Source organism: Zootoca vivipara, chromosome 14 (genome assembly GCF_965207765.1).
Source record: "Zootoca vivipara chromosome 14, rZooViv2.hap1.1, whole genome shotgun sequence".
Lineage (NCBI taxonomy): Eukaryota > Metazoa > Chordata > Lepidosauria > Squamata > Lacertidae > Zootoca > Zootoca vivipara.
The window spans coordinates 25,358,124-25,379,618 of NC_142597.1; the positions used below are offsets into that span (position 1 = coordinate 25,358,124).

At 46.4% G+C, this 21,495-nt stretch overlaps 1 protein-coding gene across 1 annotated transcript in view; it reads right to left on the reverse strand.

Annotated features, from left to right (window-relative positions):
- The window catches only part of JAM3 (junctional adhesion molecule 3), a 42,008-nt gene that overhangs the window by 12,698 nt on the left and 7,815 nt on the right, over window positions 1–21,495 (reverse strand). The window contains exons 2-4 of the mRNA XM_060268585.2: window positions 3,018–3,083; window positions 1,589–1,702; window positions 1,225–1,377 (exon numbers count right to left, since the gene is read on the reverse strand). Coding sequence (XP_060124568.2) covers window positions 1,225–1,377; window positions 1,589–1,702; window positions 3,018–3,083 — 333 coding nt within the window. The remainder of the gene's footprint in view (window positions 1–1,224; window positions 1,378–1,588; window positions 1,703–3,017; window positions 3,084–21,495) is intronic.

Sequence of the window (21,495 nt, forward strand, 5' to 3'; positions counted from 1 at the left end):
AGACTCTTCTGCCTAAAGTAGACAGCAGTGAGTTAGAGAGACTGGTAAAAGGTTCTTTCATGTACTCACATATTTCTCCTTCTCCAAAGAATGTATAGCTAACTAGCTGTCCCGGCCACACGGTGCTGTGGGATTTTGTGTTAAATGGACCTTTTTCTGTTAAATGGACCTTCAGAGTCTCCCTTTAGAGTCCCCTCACCTGCCCTGTCCCAAACCTACTGTAAGTTTCAAAAATAAGACTCCCCCCATATGTGTTCCTGAAAATGTCCCCACGCCCCACTGCTTTGGCTGACTCAGAGTCCTACCTCCCCCCATCCCTGTGAGCCCCCTCCCCCGTTGTTGTGCCTCATGCCTGTGGTTACCCCACCCTGTGAAAGGCCCATATTCTGTTTGTTTTTGCCTGTGGCCTACTGGGCAATGGTGAGGCCTACTCAATTTTCCCTGCTGGGCAATGCTGCGGCCTACTCAGTTTTCCCTGTCCCAACCCCCCCCCCACTGCTTCGGCTGACTCAGGGCCCTCTCTCCCCCCCATGGCTATGTGTTTTCCCCCTTCCTTTGTTGTGCCTCATCCCTGTGCCTCCCCCATTGTGAAAGGCCCTATTCTGTTTGTTTTTGCCTGTGGCCTACTGAATGGTGCAGCCTACTCAGTTTTCCCTGCTTGGCAATGCTGCAGCCTATTGAAAAAGCTGGGCCTTGTTGCTGCAAAAGGACTGTTTTCAGTTGGTTGCTGTGGAATTTTGTGATGTCATCTGGTGGCGCGGCTTTGGAGGTGGCAGCGTGCGATCTGCGTTTCTATTGGATGCTGCTAGAGTCTTCAGAGCTTCTGGTGGTGACGTCTAATTTGAGCACCACTTTTTGTGTTTAATCATTATTTTAGGTGTGAAAGGTATGGGTTTTTTTGGGGGGGGGAATTATGCCAGATCCCTCCCTGATGGGCATGGAACGTTGTGGCCAAATTTGTTACATTACGGTTCAGCAGTTACGGGGAAAGGCTGTGACCTCCATGCGCAATGCCTACATTTATATATATATATATAGATATATTTTACATTTTTAAAAAAGCAGTACATCTTATGGAGATATGCACTAACGGGATGTGCAGGTCTATGACTGAGTGCCAGCAGAAATGAAACAGGATAGAAGAAAGCCATTCCTAGCACCAAGTGATTTGAACAAAAGGCATCCCCACGTACGTGCATAATGTGAGAATATCTAGGCTTATACCATGAACTGTCAGGTTGATGTTGATCTCAGCTCCAATATGCGTGTCTTCAGGAGCCGCAACCTCACACCGGTAGATGCCTTTATCTGCCCGGGTCACATTGTGGATGAGCAGTGATGTCCTCCCATGGAGCTCTGCACGGTCCACCCAGTCTCCTAGAGAAAGGCAAGGAAGAAGGGTAGAAGGTGTTCCCCTGATACATCTGGCCCCCTGAAAATCTTAAGTTAGCCCTCATGGCTCACAAAGCGTTAAGTGGAAACGGCAAAAAGTTCTAGGCACCCATCTGCTTTTAGAAACTCTGAACAGAAAGTTGCTCGGGGGTTGAAATGAAACCTCAAGAAGAAAATTGCTGCAAACATTTCCTACCCTGCATCCTGTGGTCAAAATACACGTAGCTTGTGTCCTTGCCCGCAATTTTCTTCCACTCAATCCTAGGATTGACTGACTTGGTGGAAGTGATGATGCAGGAAAGCTCAGCACCTGCAGCAAGAACACACACAAGCACAGATTAAGAAGGAACATCTTGTCATTTCTGTAACATTCCGAGGGAAAAGCCTCGCCCGGTGAAGCCAAGAACCTCGCCTTCCCTCTGCCTCCCAAGTGGAGAAAAATCTGCTGAACCTCAGAAGCTGCTGGACGGGAGATTGTGGACCCAAGCCAGCACATGAGCAGCCAACACAGATAGCAACTACTGGGAGAAAATACAAAAAAAAAAACCAAAAAACAGTAGTCTAGTGACTCTAGTTCATGCCAACAATTTCTTGCAACTGGCTGGACATGCTGGGTGTGAGGTGACAGAGAGGGGTGTTTCTTAAAGGGATCAGAGGGTTTGGGTTTGGGAGAAAGTGTGCAGAGGGGGTGGTGTGGAACTCTCATTTTATTATAGCATTTATGTATTGCCCATTAAAGGCATAGGAGCCCTGATGAAGTTGCAATTCGGAACTGTTTGGTTCCTGCAAGCACTGGCACGGCTGGCCAGTGTGGTGCCTTCTAGATGGTGCTGGTCTACATACAGCTCCAATTATTCCTGATCGTGGGCAATTCTGGCTGAGGCTGACAGGAGGATGAAGTCCATCTGGAGGGCACCACATTGGGTGGTCCTGTCCCAGTGAGTAGCTTGATGGCACCTGACAATGTTTGGCACTGAAACGAAGCAGGATCAGGCCTGGTTAACATCCGGGTGAAGTCTGGCTTTCCTCGCCATCCAGTTCTTCGGAAGGGTCATAACTCAGTGACAGAACACATGCTTTGCATGCAAAAAGTCCCAGGTTCAAGCTCTGCCATATCCAAGCAGGGATGAGGAAGACTTCTGGTTCAGTTTACACACAAGCCAAGGCATGACTTGGTGCAGAAGCATGGGATCCTGGAGAGTAGATCACAGTAACTTCGGCCTTCTTCTAATACTGTTTTCTGTTGCACTGATGTGAGCTAAGCATTGCTTTGGCTTAGGCTGCCATCCGAACCCAGGCTCAGGGTTTGTCCCCAACCCAGAACAAACTTTGGTTGCGGCTTGTGGTTTATCAGGAACAAAATGAACCATGAATCTGGTTTCGGCCTACACGCTAAGCCAAGCCATGGCTTGGCTCACAACAGCAGCAGGACCAAAAGGGGAGCTAAGCGGCCACTATCTCCTCTCCGGAAGCCCCCACGTTTGTGCTAAGCTGTGTTTTTCGACTTTCTTTCAGAGACTGTGAACAGCCTCTGCCGTCCAGTGTAGACAATATTAAGCTATATGGAACAAAAGTCTTGACCGCAAAAAGTAGCTTCCAATGTTTCTTTGCCTTGCCACACTTACGGTCAAATTCCTGCACCACGGGGTTCAAGTCAGTAGAAAACAGCTCTACGGCCAAGATTCTGTAGCCTATGAAAAACAAACAAGTGGCAGCATAAGAATCAAGAAAGGCACCTCATACATTTCTGGCCTGGAAACATTCACTTGAAGCTCTCCACCACCCCATCAAATCTCTGGAAATAAAAAAGGGGCAAGTTTAGCAAAATCTGATGTAATCGTTGCTGATCCACCTACTCAGATTTATATTTAGCAGGGTTAGGGTGGTGGTAGTTATGTACAATTATATGATTCTGCTCCGCAGCAGGTGGCCCAATACTAATTTAATAGAAGATAAGTGATTGACTTCTCTTCCACTTAAAGATATAGTAGCAGGAAAATAATTGTTCTACAATATGTCATCAACAGTTCAAATTAGACCTCAGCACCTGCAGGGTGTGAAGTAGCAGTCTGTGCACTGCATGGTGCCTTAGGTGTTCATGCATGGGCATTTATATTGGGTGTGAAATGCTGTTTAGCCTGGCAGACCAGGTCCTTAGCTCCCCAAATGGACACCAGGAAACTCGCTTCCTTTGCTGTGCAGCTTAAGTTCAAGCCATGCTGCAAAGGAGGATCCCAACTGATCCAAGCAAGGCTCGATCACGGCCTTCAAGCCTGGCTTTTGGCGGGGAAAAGGGGTTGGGATTGATAGCTGTTGGCATCCAACAACGTCTAGAAGGCCATAGGCACCTCATCCCTTGGTTACAGGAACCTGGTGTAGATACCTGACTGAAGCTAAGCAGGTCTAAATCTGCTTATCTAGGAACCCCACATATACCACCCTTTTGTTCCATCGTGGTAGAAGTGTAAATGTAACAAATGAAAAATAAATAAATTAGAAGATGGAAGCAAAGAAGGCAGCCAGCAGTGTATTATTGTACTTCAAAAACAGGCTCCAGGCCACACAGAAGCTGTGGGGTGGGGGGAGGGCCTTCCCTTCTCCTTTCATTCCTCCAGCTTTGATTCCAATCTACGACTTAAGAGAATCTGTCTTTTTTTATACCCTCGCTTTCCTCCCCCTTCTGAGGTAAATACATCTCGCTAATCCCAGCAAAAATCCAAGGCATTAAAGCAACTCACTGAAAAGAAGCCCCAGAGTAAGCAGAGGAAAATCCCTCTGAACTCCTCCTGACATTTTTACAAAGATGTCACCACAGAGGCCAGGCAAGGAGAGAGGCCGTTTTGCTCACTGTATTCCACATGTCCCCTCCCGGAGGGAGGCTGCCAAGCAAACACTCGCTTTTCTGACCTAAAGATAAGAGTTACATAGCGCTTTTTGGAGAGCTTGAGCAACTTGCCAACTCTGGTGGTGAATTTGTGTCCGGCATTTATTTGTGTCCGGCATTTCCTTCTAAGAAGGCAGCCTAGTTGGGCGTCTTCCCCCTCCTCCCTTCTATTTATTTTCCCAATACCCCTGTAAGGTAAATTAGGTGGGGACTAGAGCTGGGTGGTGTATTGATAAATTGTCTGAATCTGGTATGGCGCTCAGATTGCGATACTGGTTTTCAGACCATTTGAGCTCAAATGACGACAAAGGCACAGGCAGGCAGGCAGGCAGGTTGTGGGAGAGCATCTTCTTGGGCTCCATCTGCCTGCCTGCACCTTTCAAATGCCACAAGTCTCTTCTTTATTTTTGCCATGAACATTCCAATATGCCTTATCCTCTGGTAATAATATATCCATTGTCCAATAGCTGGGAGGATGGAGTGAAGAGCCACAACTGCAGAACACCCAAAGCCCTAACCGCCCCCCCCTTTGCAAACTACCTAGTGCAACCTGAGAACCTCTAAGGCAAGGGAGTCTAGCGCTGCTCAATCTCCCGTTGCTTCAGTTTAGAGCAGGCACCCCCAAACTTCGGCCCTCCAGATGTTTTGGACTACAATTCCCATCATCCCTGACCACTGGTCCTGTTAGCTAGGGATCATGGGACTTGTAGGCCAAAACATCTGGAGGGCCGCAGTTTGGGGGTGCCTGGTTTAGAGCACACCCAAAGTGCGACAGAGTCACAGGATCACTGGACAAAGTGCGGCTCATTGCTCTTTTGGCTGCTGCTCTATGGACAGCGCAAGCGCCTTTCAGTGAGAGTGAGTGATACAAATCAAGGCAAACTGGACACGCATGCACATCAAGGGTTTTTGCGGTGGCTTGCTCCAACAACTGCCCTGTGGCATTGAAAGCACTGGCACGAGAACATAGACTTGTCCCTTTCTGCCTGGTTCCCCCACAGTTTTTGAACCAGCTCTTGCATGGCACTGCATTTGAAATTCAATTACTCTACCAGGGGTCAGCAAACTTTTTCAGCAGGAGACCATCGGTCCACTGTCCCTCAGACCTTGGGGGACCAGACTATACAGTTGTACCTCGGATTACGTACTTTTCGGGTTATATACGCGGCGGACCCGGAAGCGTTTACTTCTGGGTTCGCTGCGCGCGCATGCGCATAAACGTTCTGCATGCGCAGAAGTGTTATGCGGGTTATGTACCGCACCCCGGAACGAATCAGGTACGTAACCCGAGTACCACTGTATTTTGAAAAAAATATGAACAAATTCCTATGCCCCACAAATAACCCAGAGATGCATTTTAAATAAAAGCACACATTCTACTCATGTAAAAACATGCTGATTCCCGGACCGTCTGCGCGCTGGATTTAGAAGGCGATTGGGCCGGCCCCGGCCCCGGCGCCTTAGTTGCCCTACCCATACACTGTTGAGCAGGCCAGCTCTTACCTGCCTCCCAGAGGTACTATCTAAGCTTACTACTGACGGCACCCAGCAAATAATAAGTGTGTTGCAGCCCCTCCCTCCTATCAGATCCCATCTAGGTATTGGTGCACTGCAAAGATTACAGGGTGGATCCCTTATTCAGGGTCGTGGCGAGGATAAAAAGGTGGGGGAACCACCTGTGCTGCCTTGAAAGACAAGATGCAATACATAAATTAATGTAATACATAAATTACAAATTCTCACTATGGACTGAATCACCCCTTGCTCAGCAAGAGCAAAGGACTACCGCTTACAAACGAACAACCACATAGGAAACAGACGGTCACCCTGTACACTGATAAGGAGTTATAAAAAGCCCACCCTCCCAGTACAGCCCAGCAGCTTCAAGAAACACCCCATCCATCTTTGCTGCAATTACAGGACACCCACACTTGCAAGATTTTTATTTTTACCACCCACACGCAGCAGCAGGACACAATCAGAGGCGGCACGTGTTTTTCTCTGCTTATGATGGAGGCAAGGACCCCACAAGGGCCCTGCCAAACAATTAAAAAAACAAAAACCTGTCAACATGTGGTGAGACACGCATGCAACAAGGGAGGGCAAGAACCTGCCAAGCAATGAGCAAAAAGTTTGTTGTGGCACCCTCCTCTGCTCCATCTCCCATTCTTCCCTTTTCACATAGATATGTAAACCAAAACAAACAAACAAACAAAAAACCCTGCCTTGCTGAACCCAACAGGTTAGATCTCCAACTACAGCTGGCCAGATGCTCCAAAAGCTCATTAGTAAGGCATGCGGGCAACAGGCGCTACACCAGCCTCATCTGACTCTGCTTTTGCAAGCAGAAACTCCTCTATCAGCATTATCTTGTACTGTCCACCCTCTCTTTTTTGCTTTTTTTGTTTTGTTAATGCTACTGCCTCCTTTCCTTCCCCCACCCATGCAGTAGGGTTGCTGATGGGAAGCAGGAGGGATTGGGCAGATGGCAACAATAAGGGTCAGGGGCCGGAAACATCAAGGGAGACAATGGATTTCCCCCCAGTTTTGTTTAGTTTTCTCACACGCAAACACAGCATCCCCCCCAACCCGGCTCACTGGTTTCTTTTTGTACTCTGGGGGGGGGGGGGGGAATCTGAACAGCTAGGATCAGGAGAAAGGAAAATTCCAATTACATGCAAAAGAAATTGACCAGATGAGTGTCAGTTTTGGGTCACACCTGACAGGATCTGAAATCTGAAATCTTGGTGGAAATCTGCAAGGCCTTCTTTCTTCTTTATTTGGGGAAGGCCTTCTTTCACTCTTCAGACCCCCAGCCAGGGAAAAACCTAGGGGGGGGAGATAATGGTGGCACTTTTCCCTCCACCCTTTTTGCTGGTTCACACACATACATGTCAATTCCTTGTGGTTTGCAATATCCAGTGGTGCCTTGTATATGTAAAGGAGCCATCCCTGTGGTGTACTGGTAAATTTCCAAGGGCTCATCATGCCAGCCTCCACAGCCAGGCTGCTAAAGAGAGTCCAAAAAAAATTAGGCAGATGTGCTGATTATGTTTGTGCACACACACCAACAGATACACACCCAAAGCACAGCAGCACATAGCACAATATTCAGTTTATTAGGGCCGTCAGGCAGCAATCTTAAACACAGTGGTGCTTACTTCTGCGCTGCCATAGGTTCAACAACTTGAATAAAAACATGGAGCTTCAAATGTAACATTTAGCTTTTAATTGGAAATGCAAACCATCTTGCAAAGACGGTTACCATTTAAGTTGGTAGCATGAAAGGAAATAAATGTACAGCCTCCAATTACTATTTTCTCCATTCTCCCAATGTGTTCTATGCTCATCTCACAAACAATAGTAAAACTTGAAAGCCTCATTATCACCTCACTCATTTTCCAGGGCCCAGAAAGTCTGTAAATCATCCAAATATTCGAGAAGATGCTCTGGCAGATCACATAATCACTCCTGCTCTGCAAAAAACCGTCCTGGAATCAGTGTCCCCCACCCCACCCCCAGTCTTGCAACTGCGATCCAATATACCATCGGCTATCACAGTTCAAACACCATAAACGAAACGAAACTTTCATGTTACCTTCCAAGCAAGGCTTTTCAATTAAGGTAGCTTACACATTCATCTGCCAATCACCAGAAAAATTAAGTGTGAACTGGCTTTCAGCCTATAAAAAGCAAAGGTAGCTATGTTGTCCCATAAGGGGGGGAAATCCCAAATCAACAGTTGGGCAATGCTTTCGTACCCAATTGTAGATTTTGGAAGTTTTATGCATTATAAACTGCAAAAGATCTCATTAGTCTGCTTCAGCTCAGATGGGCAAAACACATTCCTGCCTGTGCCAGCACTTTCTAGGATAAACTCTCACACACATGGCAAAATGCGAAAGCGGAGTGTCTTTAGTTCAAGGACAATGATCCTGTACACTTCTGGCTTTTCAATATTTGTCAGTGTGTGCCTGAGTTCCAAGCAATAACGAAGGACTAAAATGTCAACGTTTAATCCCCAATTCCTATGTGTACTAACCTCCTGCATCCCTATTTCTACCAATCACAATGATGGAATCGCAAGGAAGTGCTGGACTGCAAAGCTTCAACTTCTCTCTCTGGGGTAAAATACAAGATACAAAGCTTAAAGGGGCCGGCATTCTTGGGCATCTGCCAATGCCTGCCCCAAGCCCCCCTCTCGTTACTTTTTTCTAACCCTTAAATCCAATCAGCGTGAAGCAGCAGGGTCTAGCCACCTTTCCATTTCCCGCAATGTCCCTGTCCTAGCATCACTCTGGTGAATTAGTAAACCTGCCACCACCTACTGGTAAGGCCACTAAAGATAAGTTTACCCAGAGTCCACAGCATTATTATTATTTTAAATCAAGAGTGGCAATACTCATTGGCATTAGGTAAAGGTAAAGGGACCCCTGACCATTAGGTCCAGTCGTGACCGACTCTGGGGTTGCACGCTCATCTCGCATTATTGGCCGAGGGAGCCAGTGTATAGCTTCCAGGTCATGTGGCCAGCATGACAAAGCCGCTTCTGGCAAACCAGAGCAGCACATGGAAACGCCGTTTACCTTCCCGCTGTAGCGGTTCCTATTTATCTACTTGCACTTTGAGGTGCTTTCGAACTGCTAGGTTGGCAGGAGCTGGGACCAAGCAACGGGAGCTCACCCCGTCACAGGGATTCGAACCGCCGACCTTCTGATCAGCAAGCCCTAGGCTCAGTGGTTTAACCACAGCGCCACCTGGGTCCCATACTCATTGGCATTAATCATGTTCAAATAACTGTGTACACACACACACACACACACACACACACACACACACATTTTGTAGTGTGGGAATCAAAGCTGGCCCATTCTCACCTGAGGTGGTAAAAATCACAGGTCTTGGGGTTTGCACTGCAAAATTACATGCCGTTCCGCAAATACAAAATCATATTGAAGGGAAGAAGAAGAGCTGTAGCATGCATATATATATATATATATATATATATATATATATATATATATATGTGTGTGTGTGTGTGTGTGTGTGTGTGTGTGTGTGTTGTGTATGCGCAAATATCTTTTCTGGGCTCTTTTGTTGTCTGGAAAATATTACAAATCAGATACTCATGCCAAGAACCAGAAATCCATCAGAATAATCTATGATAGGAATATCAACAGCAGGAAAAGAAATTGTTAGGAAACAAAAAGAGCTTTCAAGCTGAAAGAACTTGGGAAAATGAAAAGTATTTCCTACTCAGTTGTGGACCCCACCCTGCCTGACACTCCTATATTTGGGCTGTGTTCCCTGCCAGAAATCCCATAATTGGTCTAGCATGAAAGGAGTTAAAAACTGCCTCACCAAAGCAAAGTCAAAACAGAGCATTTAGCAATAGAGACAAATTCTTCCAAATCCTCAAGCTCCTTGTCCCCTTGCTCTCTCCTGCTATTTTTAGCCTAGCGTTTTCCAAATGTGCCAAGTGTTCCTTATGTTATCACTGTCGGAGGCCCCCTTTTCCCACAGTCACTCGGCTCGCGCCCTGAGATGAAGCAAAGCTACACCTGCGCTCATGGTTCGGCCTCAAATGTTGAGGTGCCGTCATTCCTTCATTGCGAGCAAAGGGCATTTCAGCAAATCCACATCAGAACTATGATCACATTCATTTGACAGTTAATTCTAAATGCATGCATAACCCTGGTCAGCAACTACGGTAATTATTAACCTGGCCAAGTTTTGAATTGTAAAGGGGTTGTAGGAAGTTGCCTTATACTGAGCAAGACCACTGATCTATCTAGATCAGTATTGCCCACACTGACTGGCAGCAGCTCTCCAGGATTTCAGGCAAGGGACCTTCCCATTCCTATCTTATTAATTTATTGCATTGTATTGCACCTTTTTCTCCAAGGATCGCCTTGCGATGTACATGGTCCCTCCCTCCTCATTTAATCCCCACAACAACCCTGTGACGTAAGTTAGGCTGAGAGACAGTGACTGACCCAAGGTCACCCGCTGAGCTTCGTGGCCAGAGTGGAGATCTGAGCTCTGGTCTCCCAGGACTTTAACCCCTATATCACACTGGATCTCTGGAGACGCCAGAGATCAAACCTGGGACTCCCTGCATGCAAAGCACTAAGTTGCAGCCTTCCTCAGGACAGCTGAAGAGCAGCCGCAGCTGCCAACTGAGTCATTCTCACACGAACTGAAGTGGCACAAATGACTCTTCAACTCCCACCACGAACAGCAACAGTGGTTTTGGCACAGAGGCCTGCCTCCCTGCTTTGAGCATCACATCTATGGAGGCTTGTGAACAGCATCTTGTTCTCACAGAGGCCAACCAGATGCCTATGGGAAAACCTGCAAGCAGGACCAGAGCACAAGAGTCCTCACCCCTCCCATCGTTTCCAGCAACTGGTATTCAGAAGCATTGCTGCCTCCAACTGTGGAGGCAGGAGGCAGAACATAGCTATTGTGGCTAGTAGCCATTGATATCCTTCGCCTTCATGGCATTTGTCTCATCCCCTTTTAAAGCCATCCAAGTTGGTGGCCATCACTGCTTCCCATGAAGCCTTTCTTTGATCCGTCCTGAATCTTCCAACTTTCATCTTCATTGGATGTCCACTGAGTTCCAGTGCTATGAGAAAGGGATAAAAACTATTCTCTGTTCCCTTTCTCCACTCCTTGCATAATTTTATAGGACTGTGTTCTATAAAACGTGTGGGATATGACTGTTTTAATAAAATAAAAGAAGAAGAAAATGCAGCTCGCCTTGTTTGCAGCCCGCGCTGGGAGCGATGGCTTTGACAGGGCTGGGCCTGCCCTTGCTCTCTCAAAGCATCAGGTTCAGCAGAGGTCTCGACCGTGTGAAATCACCACGCAATATTTGACATCTGTCCTTGACGGCAGAGATGCACGCAGCTGGGAATGTGGGCACCTCTCCCTTTCGGTTTCCTTTGCAGCCTCCGCAGCTGCGAGGCTTGAAGGACCGGCATGTCCTTCTTTCTCTGTGGCGTTTTCCACAGTCTAACACAAAGGGATGCCCTCATGCCACATCTCCCTTGGCCAAGGAACTAAGGACAACAATGGAGCCTTCTATCTGGCGTCGGATCACAAACGTCACTTCCGCCTCGCAGGGTGGTGTGAGAGAGTTTAGCGTTTTTGCAGAGATGGCAACGTGCGCTAGGTCTGTGTGGGGAATCACGGCCCTCTTGGGCCGCATAAAGAACATTTCACCACAAGTTCTGCCACATGGCTGCACCTGCTATGGGGTAACATTCAGGGTGGTGATTCAGACAACCAAGTTAGCCCCGGAGGTAACCAGATCAATTGTCTGTATGGGTTCTCTGACAACAAGATCAACAATAAGGCATTGTTTGGGCAGGCTCAGCTTTTCCCATGAGTGCAGCTCTACGTGGTGAGAAGCGGCACATGCCAACATTCTCACTTCTGCTCTACTGAGTGATCCCCGTCCCATATGGAAGATGACACTCCAAACTGTCTGAGCTCAGATGCTACTGGGCAGAATCCACTGTGTGCATCACCAAAGATGCACTCCAAAGCGAAATGGGCGAAGCAGGCCATGTGAATAATGCATGAGCTCATCTGGTAAGGGACGCCCTCTCCTTCCGATGGCCTGTCACATGTCTGAGCTCTCCTCTACTTGGAGCCCTCCTAGGAAAGCGAGCAGATCTGGGAAGCTCAATCTAATTATGAGGAGCTAATGAGAACCGATCTGCCCTTAAGATACCCAAGCCCGACTCCATGGCACTCGCGGTACAATCAGGGCACCTGACCTGGAATAGCAGGACAGCTCAGCAGGTCATATGGCCAAGGAGCCCAACTTGATTAGCACTAATTCAATTGTGCCTGGGCGCCTTTCTTAGGCCCACCAAGGTAGTAGTACTCATCCCCTCCCTTCTTCCCGCCAAAAAAAGAATTATAATAGCAGTTATGGTTCAAGGTGCCAAAGCACTTCGCATACTTTCTCTCAAGCAATCTGCACAACAAATCTGTAATGTACAAACTAGTATTGATCTCCACATTGCAAGAGGGAGGAGGTTGATCATGGCTTACTCAAGGCCATTTAGAGAGTTTGTGGGTAAGGAAGGACTGCTAGGTTTTAACTGTTCCAGTTCCAGGGCCTTCAACACTTGCTCAACACACAAAAAGTAAGGAACTTTAAGCTTTCCTTATTATTTTATCCTCATGCCAGGAAAAGCTTTGCTCAATAAACTTCTACCGTATGTTGCAGGCTGCTGTTAAAAACCGAGCTGAAGAGTTAGGAAAATGTTGGCAACCCTTCCTTCGCTGGAGCAGGAGTTCCTCGTAGCACTAACACAGAAGTTATGTCAAAACAGCTGCATTCTCACTACATAACTGCACACCAGTGCAATGCAGCTATTGGCCGTATTTGGGCTAAATAAAAGGGAAATTTAGGGTTAGGTGGCACAAAGCAGGGCTGGGCATTGCAGGAGTAGCACAGAGGATTTAGCAGTAAATCCTACATTCCATTGCTCATGGGAAAATATGAAAGTAGGTGATGGGGCAAGTCTTTATTTTGAAAAAATAACCATCTCCAGAATGCAGATGGTGCGATGGGAATGTTTCAGCTGCTGCCTTTCTCCCGGTCAGGCAGCTGTTCAAAAGTACAGGAGCCTGGTTAGGAAAGGGGTGGGAATACTGCAGTCAAACAGCAAAGGGGTCGTGGTGGTGGAATCAAGCAACGCAGTTAGGCTGCAACATTCCACCATCTTCCTTTCGCAGGGGATGCTGTGTGGCTGCATTATACAGAAACAATGCAGTGACTCAAGGAATCACTGCTCTATACCGGGTGTCACTCTCTTAGCCACCCACCAGCAGCCCATGGGAGATGTCAATGAGATAAGTAACTGCTTATACAACTTTGAGAAGACATCTGGAGGCAGCCCTGCGTAGGGAAGTGTTTAATGTTCGATGTTGGCTTTAATTCTGAGTTAGATGGACAGAATGGCTGGAGAAACCCAGTCAGATGGGTGGGGTACAAATAATAAAACAATTATTATTATTATTATTATTATTATTATTATTATTATTCCCCAGGTAAGGCTGGGAAAGGCTTCTCTACGAAGCACTGGAAAGCCTGCCTGTCTGCCAATTTATATACTGGTAATTCTGAGGACCCAGGTGGCGCTGTGGGTTAAATCACAGAGTCTAGGGCTTGCTGATCAGAAGGTCGGCGGTTCAAATCCCTGCAACGGGGTGAGCTCCCGTTGTTCGGTCCCAGCTCCTGCCCACCTAGCAGTTTGAAAGCACATCAAAGTGCAAGCAGATAAATAGGGACTGCTCCGGCGGGAAGGTAAACGGCGTTTCCGTGCGCTGCTCTGGTTCGCCAGAAGCAGCTTTGTCATGCTGGCCACATGACCCGGAAGCTGTCTGCGGACAAACGGCGGCTCCCTCGGCCTATAGAGCGAGATGAGCGCCGCAACCCCAGAGTCGGACACGACTGGACCTTATGGTCAGGGGCCCCTTTACCTTTAATTCTGAGTTAGATGGACAAGCAAACAGACTCCGTATGAAGGCAACTTCCTATTTTGCTTGCAAGAAGGGCTGCAGCTCAGTGGTAACGCAGAAGGTCCCAGGTTTGGGCCCTGGCAGCATCTCCAGGTAGCACTGAAACCCTGGGAAGTTGCTACTAGTCAGTGCACACAATACTGGGCAAAATGGACCAATGGTCTGGCAGCTTTCTATGTTCCTATCTCCACCTTAGTGATGTTGCCGCTTTTAGATTGAAATGCGGTGTACGCATACTTTAAATAAAATAAGGATGGCCTCTCTGGTTAAGAGGCCATCTGGCAGAGAGGAATAAGTAAGGGGTTTTTGTAGGGGGAACTGTAATGCTTCGCACCCACCCCTTGCTTATCTCAGGGCTAGTAACCAAGCCACAAGCAAAGGGAGTCTAGAGAAGGAAGGACGGTGAAAAAGTAGCCCACAGATACCAAATCGGAGCTTGAGGGAATGCGGTACAAAGTGTTCTGTACCAGACACAGAAAAGCAGAAGTGTGTGCATTTTATTTTATTTTTAGAAAAAATTCTCCAGCTTTCCCCCCTTTCTTTTAAGGAAACTTCAAAGGGCTTACCCACCCACCCCTTCTCCCAACCCCAAGTGGGAGAGAAGCTTATTAAATCACGCTGGGACTTTGGGTGAGGACAGCTGGCCTTGAGTCTGGCATATCAGAAGAGCCTTTATAGAGAGAGGAGGAGAGGAACACGTTAGGAACCAGCATCAAACATGCACTGAGAGTCATGCACAACGCAACACACCCACACAAGGGAGGCACGCTCTGGCCCCAGGCAGGCAACGCATAGACGACTACCTCAGCAGCCAAGTGAGATAATCTAGCCTGGTATTCCTCTACACCTCGTTGATGGCAGAACGAAGGCATTACATTGTAAAGTCAAGGCTTTCCGAAGATAAACAACCTCCATCTGGAAGGATTACAAAGGGCCTGGGCCACAGAAGGCTTAGAGGACACACCAGTCAGCAAGCTAGAGAAGAACTTCTGCTGCCTCCCTCAAAACAAGAACAGAATGGTAGCAGGGGGAACACCCAATTTCACCTCAATAAAATTAAGTCCAGTGGCAGCTAACATGCTTCCACGCTAGTGGGATTGCTATCCACTGTTCACCTTTTTTTTATGGTGACTCCGGGATGTAGAACCTGTGATCCTCCATCTGCTGTTGTCCTTCATTTCCCATCAGTTCTGACCACTGGCCAGGCTGGCTGGTGCTGATGGGATTTGGGAGGATCGCAGGTGCCCATCATCCCTGACAAGACACCGTCATTCAGTCATTGCTATTGTGGATTTTCTGTTCTCAGACCACCTAAAGCCCAACTATTTTTTCAGAACCACCATGGGTATAAAAGCCCTTAGGGTTACTCTTCCGACTGTTTAAGAGATAGAGGTTTTTGATTTGGCTTGGTAAATCTGAAGAGGCAACATTGTCCAGGTCAGGCCACTTTGGAATAAGGATCTATTCAGTGCTAATTTTCTAGGGGGGGAAAGGTGCCAAAACTCACCACAAACATCTTTTCTCTCTCTCTCTTATAATAGCAATGGCACCTACCTGAGAGGTGCTAGAACTGAGTTCCAATGATTTCTGGCTGGAAAAAACCCTGGATGTACCCCAGAGTTGAAACTGACCTTCCAATTTGTTCTCCCATTAGTGATTATGCTATATGGTTATCAGTGGTGTTGGGCTGTAGTTTAAAAGAGCAATTTACCGTATATGGGTCGCCATGACCTGAAACAAGTCTTTGCAGTCTTCACTAGTTCCCTCTGCTGCCCACAGTTTGCTTGAGAATAGTGAGAGTTATGTTCTGGGGCCCCACATGCATAAGTTAAAACTCTGTAAGTGGGGAACACCCTCTAAAAAGCCTCCAAAACACCAATTTTCTCCTGCTCTCCAACTTTCTCTGCACACAACTCTCTAGAGTTGAAGCTCTGGGGCTAGCTGGAGGACTCATGGAAAAGAGGCTGCTTCTGCTGCGCTACCCCACATGCCAGCTGCTAGGCAGGGAGGCTGAGCAGCCTAAACAAAGCCCTGCTATACCTCCAGTCTCTCTGGGGCTTCCTCTGCCCTCACTGCTAACGCTACAGGGAGGGTCTCCTCATGAGCAACGAAGACTCTCCAGCTGTCTCCCGCCATTTCCTGGTTTGAATCTTTCAATCTGTTTACTTCCTGGCGTCACACGTATATGCGGTTGCGTGTGAGTTGGTTGTGCATAAGGGGGGGGGGGGGAGAGACACACCTGTATAAGGTTGTTTTTAAAAACAAATAAATGTCCACAGCCGCTAAAATTTTCTTTGTTACTAGAGCAGCATGCCAGAATGCAGAAATTAAGCACAAGATGTTCCTCACCTTCATCTCCATGCCGGATGTCTTGGGGTAATTTGTGAGTCTTAAGTGAATAGTTCCCCTTTGAGATTATCTTGTATGACTAACTGTGGCATATGTTCTTAAGCACCTGCAGGATCAAGGCCTTGTTTCCTAGAGTTGACAACCCAGCTATGAAATCTTTCCCCAGGCTAAACTTGCTCAGTTTATATACAGCTTTGTTTATATACAGTATTTATATAAATAAATATATATAAAAACAGCTTTGTTAATTTTAAAATACCTGTCTGCCTAGAGAATATATATATATGAAAGAGTTCTGGTGCTCTTTTTATTTTAAGAGAGGCAAATAAAATATAATTAGTTTTATGCCGCCACTCCTTTGTTCCAGGGTGGGAAATTATTCCAGAAATCTGATCTTTTGCAAGAGATAATGAGAGGCCAAGGTATTATTATGGAAAAGAAAAGAAAACCACACCTACCCACATGAAAATAACACCAAAAAAACTGTTTGTTCACACATTGCAGGAGTTCAAGAATGTAATAATTGCCTTGATGAATCAGACCAAAGTCCACCATTGGGTATTTCACACATCACATGATAACTCAGGGTTGCTGGCTTCTTGTGAACGACAATGATTGGAGCAGAAAATTTTCCATTGCTTGAATTTTGATACAGAAGATTTGCTATGTCTTAAGTTCATTCATAACAATGAATGGCTGTCAATTACAAATACAATTATTAGGAAAGCTTAACATTTCCAAAGCTGTAATTAATGGGTTTTTTTCAGGTGATTCTCACAAGAAGGATGTGAGTCAAGAGTATATGCACAATTCTTCAGGTTGCTAAAATATATTGGTGTGCCAACAATTTTCAATGATTTGCATTTTCTTAAATATGAAGAATGGAAGATTTCCCCAAAAAAACACCACACATCACTAGTAAATGACCACTATGGTTTTATACATAGTCCAATCGTTCCTGCTTTTTTTCTCCCCAGCACAAGCAGGAGAAACAAACCAGGAAACTGCACTTAAGATGGAGTCACTGCGATGTTCACATTTTGTTATTCTTTTAACAAGTCAGGAAGGATCACCAGCCAGCTTTGAGCCACGGTTTGTAATTGGCTTACAAATCGTAGCTTGATGGGGAGAAGCAAATCATGACATCAGGTCCAGATGTGACAGGAAGCCAAACTTAACTGCAACTTCTGGTTTTGTTTCTCTTGCTCATTCTAAGCAGCAAAGTGGGTGTGATTTCATGGAATCATAGGGCTGCAAGGCACCCCAAAGGCCATCTAGTCCAACCCCCTGCAGTGCAGGAATCACAGCTAAGGAATCCCAGGCAGACGGTCATCCTACCCTTGTTTAAAAACCACCACCTTCCGAGGGAGTACGTTTCACCGTCAAACAGCGCTTGATATCAGAAAGTTCTTCCTAATGTTTAGTCAAAATCTCACTTCTTGTTATTTGAATCCATTGGTTTACACCAGGGGTGCCCAAACTGAGGCCCGGGGGCCGGATGCAGCCCAATCGCCTTCTAAACCCAGCCCGCGGATGGTCCGGGAATCAGCATGTTTTTACAGGAGTAGAATGTGTCCTTTTATTTAAAATGCAACACTAGGTTATTTGTGGGGCCTGCCTGGTGTTTTTACATTAGTAGAATGTGTCCTTTTATTTAAAATGCATCTCTGGGTTATTTGTGGGGCATAGGAATTTGTTCATATTTTTTTTCAAAATATAGTCTGGCCCCCCACAAGGTTTGAGGGACAGTGGACCGGCCCCCTGCTGAAAAAGTTTGCTGACCCCTGGTTTACACCCAATGGATGTAAGCATTTTCTGTTTTCTGGAGCAACAGAAAACAAGCATGCTCCATGTGATAGCCTTTCAGATATTTGAAAATGGCTGTCGGATCAGCTCCAGTCTTGTCTTTGCCAGCCTAAGCCTAAGCACACCCAACTCCCATTGGGTTGCATGTTCACAATAAACCAGGGTAAGCCAGCAATTCTGGTTTAGTGTAATGTGCAAACGTGGCATTCTGTATTCAACAGTAGATGCCAAATATATCTGAACACCTACAACCAGGACAGGAAGGCAACTGTCCTCTCCTATTGGCTGTCTCTGCACCTAGTATTCAGAGGTTTTTGCTGTCTCTAGATCAGGACATTCCATATAGCCAGATTTTGGCTGCAAAACACAATAAAGGAACGGATAATGGGATGTGGCCATAGCTAACATCTAGGTATAATGCTCAGTAGATCTTTTAGAGGAAAACGACTGGGAGGCAATTACAGTATATGCATGTTGAAAAGATTGTCATTTCTCCGGGATGAAGGATAAAAACAGCCGCTACTGATTTGGAGATGTTAAAGGGGTGTTTATTTTGAAATGCTAATTTTAACCACTGCTGTGGATGAGTTGCCAACACACTGCACACACAGCATGAGGCAGGGTGTAGCTCAGTGGCAAAGCATCTGTTTTGCATGGGGATGGTCCCAGGTTCAGCCCCCAACTTCTCCAGGAAGGACTGGAAAAGATTCCTGCTTGAAGACCTAGAGAGCAGTAGTCGGACAGCGGAGTAAGACCCATTTAATTAAATGGAACTCACCTCCGAGCAGACCCTTACAATATTGCATTGCAATGTGTGCATTGTTAAGCAAACTAATAATTTGCACTGGAGAGGAGAAGGAAGGAACGCCCAGCATGCATTGTCATTTCCTGACATTGAAATCCCAGCTGGGGAGTGGGGGCTTTGTGCCTACATCTGCCATTAGCAGGACTTAAGAAATTCTGCTTGTAACCATATGTCTGATTGCTTAAATGTCCCCAAGCTGAGCCTATCAGTCTTTTTTTCCCCAAGCTCTGGAGGATTATACTTTGGGGACTCAAAAATGGCAGGGGAAGATCACTACAGCCTTAGAGGTGGGAGGAGAAAAGTATTTCCCCAAAAAACTTTGCAATAGGGATGGTTTTGCAGTATCTTTCGTCACTGTGCAGGAAATGGTATTTGGGGAGACTTCCTGTATAGACTTCGGCTGGAGATCCCTTCAAATAGAGGACCTGAAAACATAAGAAGAGCCTGCTGGATCAGGCCAGGGGTCCATGCAGTCCAACATCCTGTACTCCCAGAGGCCAACCAGATGCTTCTGAGAAACCTGGAAGCAGATTCTGAGCGCAAGGGCACTCCCTGCTCCTGTCGCTTCCAGCAACTGGTATTCAAAAGCATTGCTGCTTCCGACCGTGGAGGTAGAGCATTGCCACTGTGGCTAGTAGCCACTGATGGCCTTTATCCTTCATGAATTTATCTAATCTCCTTTCAAAGCCATCCACGTTGGTGGTCATCACTGTCTCTTGCGTGAGGAACTTCCATAGTTTAACTATGAGCTGCATTAAGAAGTACGTACATTCCTTTGTCTGTTCTGAACCTTCCAACATTCGGCCTCGCCGAATGTCCCCAAGTTCTAGCATTATGGGAGAGGGAGAATAACTTTTCCCTGTCTGCTTTCCCCACGCCATGAATAATTTTATAGTCTTCTATCGTGTCCTGTCTTACTCATCTTTTCTCAAAACTAAAAGGTTGCATCCACTGCAACCGTTCCTCATAGGGGTGTGTACTTTGGCAGGGGGAAAGAAAAAAACCCAGACACGTTTGATCAGGGAGACCAGGTTAAACCAGGATGGGTTATTGCAAACAAGGCCACCAACATTCAGGGTGCACAGATGGGCTGAAGCTAAATTGCAGCAGGTCATGCTTAAGAATGCTTATGCAAACTTATCCCCCACCATGTGTAAATTTTACACACACACACACACACACACACACACACACACACACACATTCATGGGGTGTCCAGACTTTGTACTTCTCAACAAGAAGTAGAGCCTTTACAGCAGGGCAAACAGTGCCCATCTGAACAAGGAATTGCTGGTCTCAGCCTTCCTCCATAACAGGGCAAAGAGTCCAGCCCTGGCAGGCTTATCTGTTCACTAGAAAAGGCCTCAGAGGTCTCTCTAGGCCTCTGACTAGTGGATTGGACTAGTTGTTACTCAGAAGTCATAAATGCTGCACTGGCTTCTAAAGTAAAATATGTTTTAAATTATATTATGGCTAGGGCTGCCACGTATCTGGAATTTCCCGGACGTAGTCGGGATTCGTCCATCGAAAATGGCGTCCAGGAAGAATTTTTGAAAACCAGCTAAAATGTCCAGGAAACCCCGGGCGTATGGCAGCCCGTATTGGAAGTGTTGGGGTTTTTTTTTTGCGATTTCCCTAAATAATAGGTTAAAAACTTCTCTCTCTTTTTTGGAAGGGGGGGCAGAAAAAGGTCATCCTTTCCTTTCACTCTGCAGTTTTAATATGAAATCTTAGGCGCAGTATCACGCCCAGAGCTCAGAAACTGCTCACACTAATGATATTCCCTGTCTCAAAATGCACCTAGAAAAATGGGAGTTTTGAACACTGACTGGGCAGCAGTGATGCTCGGGCATACATTTCTCATGCAGTTATGGCAGGGAAACAAAGTACAGGCAACTTATGCTTTCTTGTCCTCCTGAGCAGCAAGGAACAGCCGAAGCCGCTCTCCATGTCTCTGAAAGCTCAGCTGCCACCTGCTTCTGCATTCTACGAATCACCCACATTTCAGAAGCTTTGACCATAATAATCAGAAAGCATTATGGGAAGTGTTTTGTCTGTCACAATGAACAAAAGGAGCTTCACATGAATGGCAAATCTGAGATGATGTATTTTTGCCACTTAGTAGCCTGAATTAATCAGTACATCCTCGTTCAGTATTCTGCAACACATTTCGCTATCAGCCTAATGTTGTACTTTGGCGATACAGTGGTACCTCTAGTTACGGACCCGATCCGTTCCAGGGTACCGTTCGCACCCCGAAAAGTCCGTAACTAGAGCAGCGCTTCTGCGCATGCGCGGAAGCGGTCTGCATGCTTCTGCGCATGCACGAGCGGTGTTTACTTCCAGGTTTGCCACATTCTTATCTTTAAAAGACGCAACCCGCAGCGGATGCAACATGAGGTATGACTGTAGTGTGTTGACATTGTCTTTTCCAGAAGTGCTTGTGCTGGCTTTGGCTTAAACAAATAAGATACCTAGTGTAATTATTTCAATGGAATGATGCCCCTATGATTAAATTACAGTTACAATAAGTCCCTTGCTGTTCTACTTGTTTTGTTCCTCTGATAGGTCAAACGGCTGTGGCATCCATAATCTGTGAAGACAAGTGGCGGCAATCTCTTGCGAAGATTGTTTGGGTTGGGGATAACCTATCACAGAGTTGTTGTTTTCCCCTCTAACAGAAATATGCCTTATGCTTTTAATCTTCCTGCTG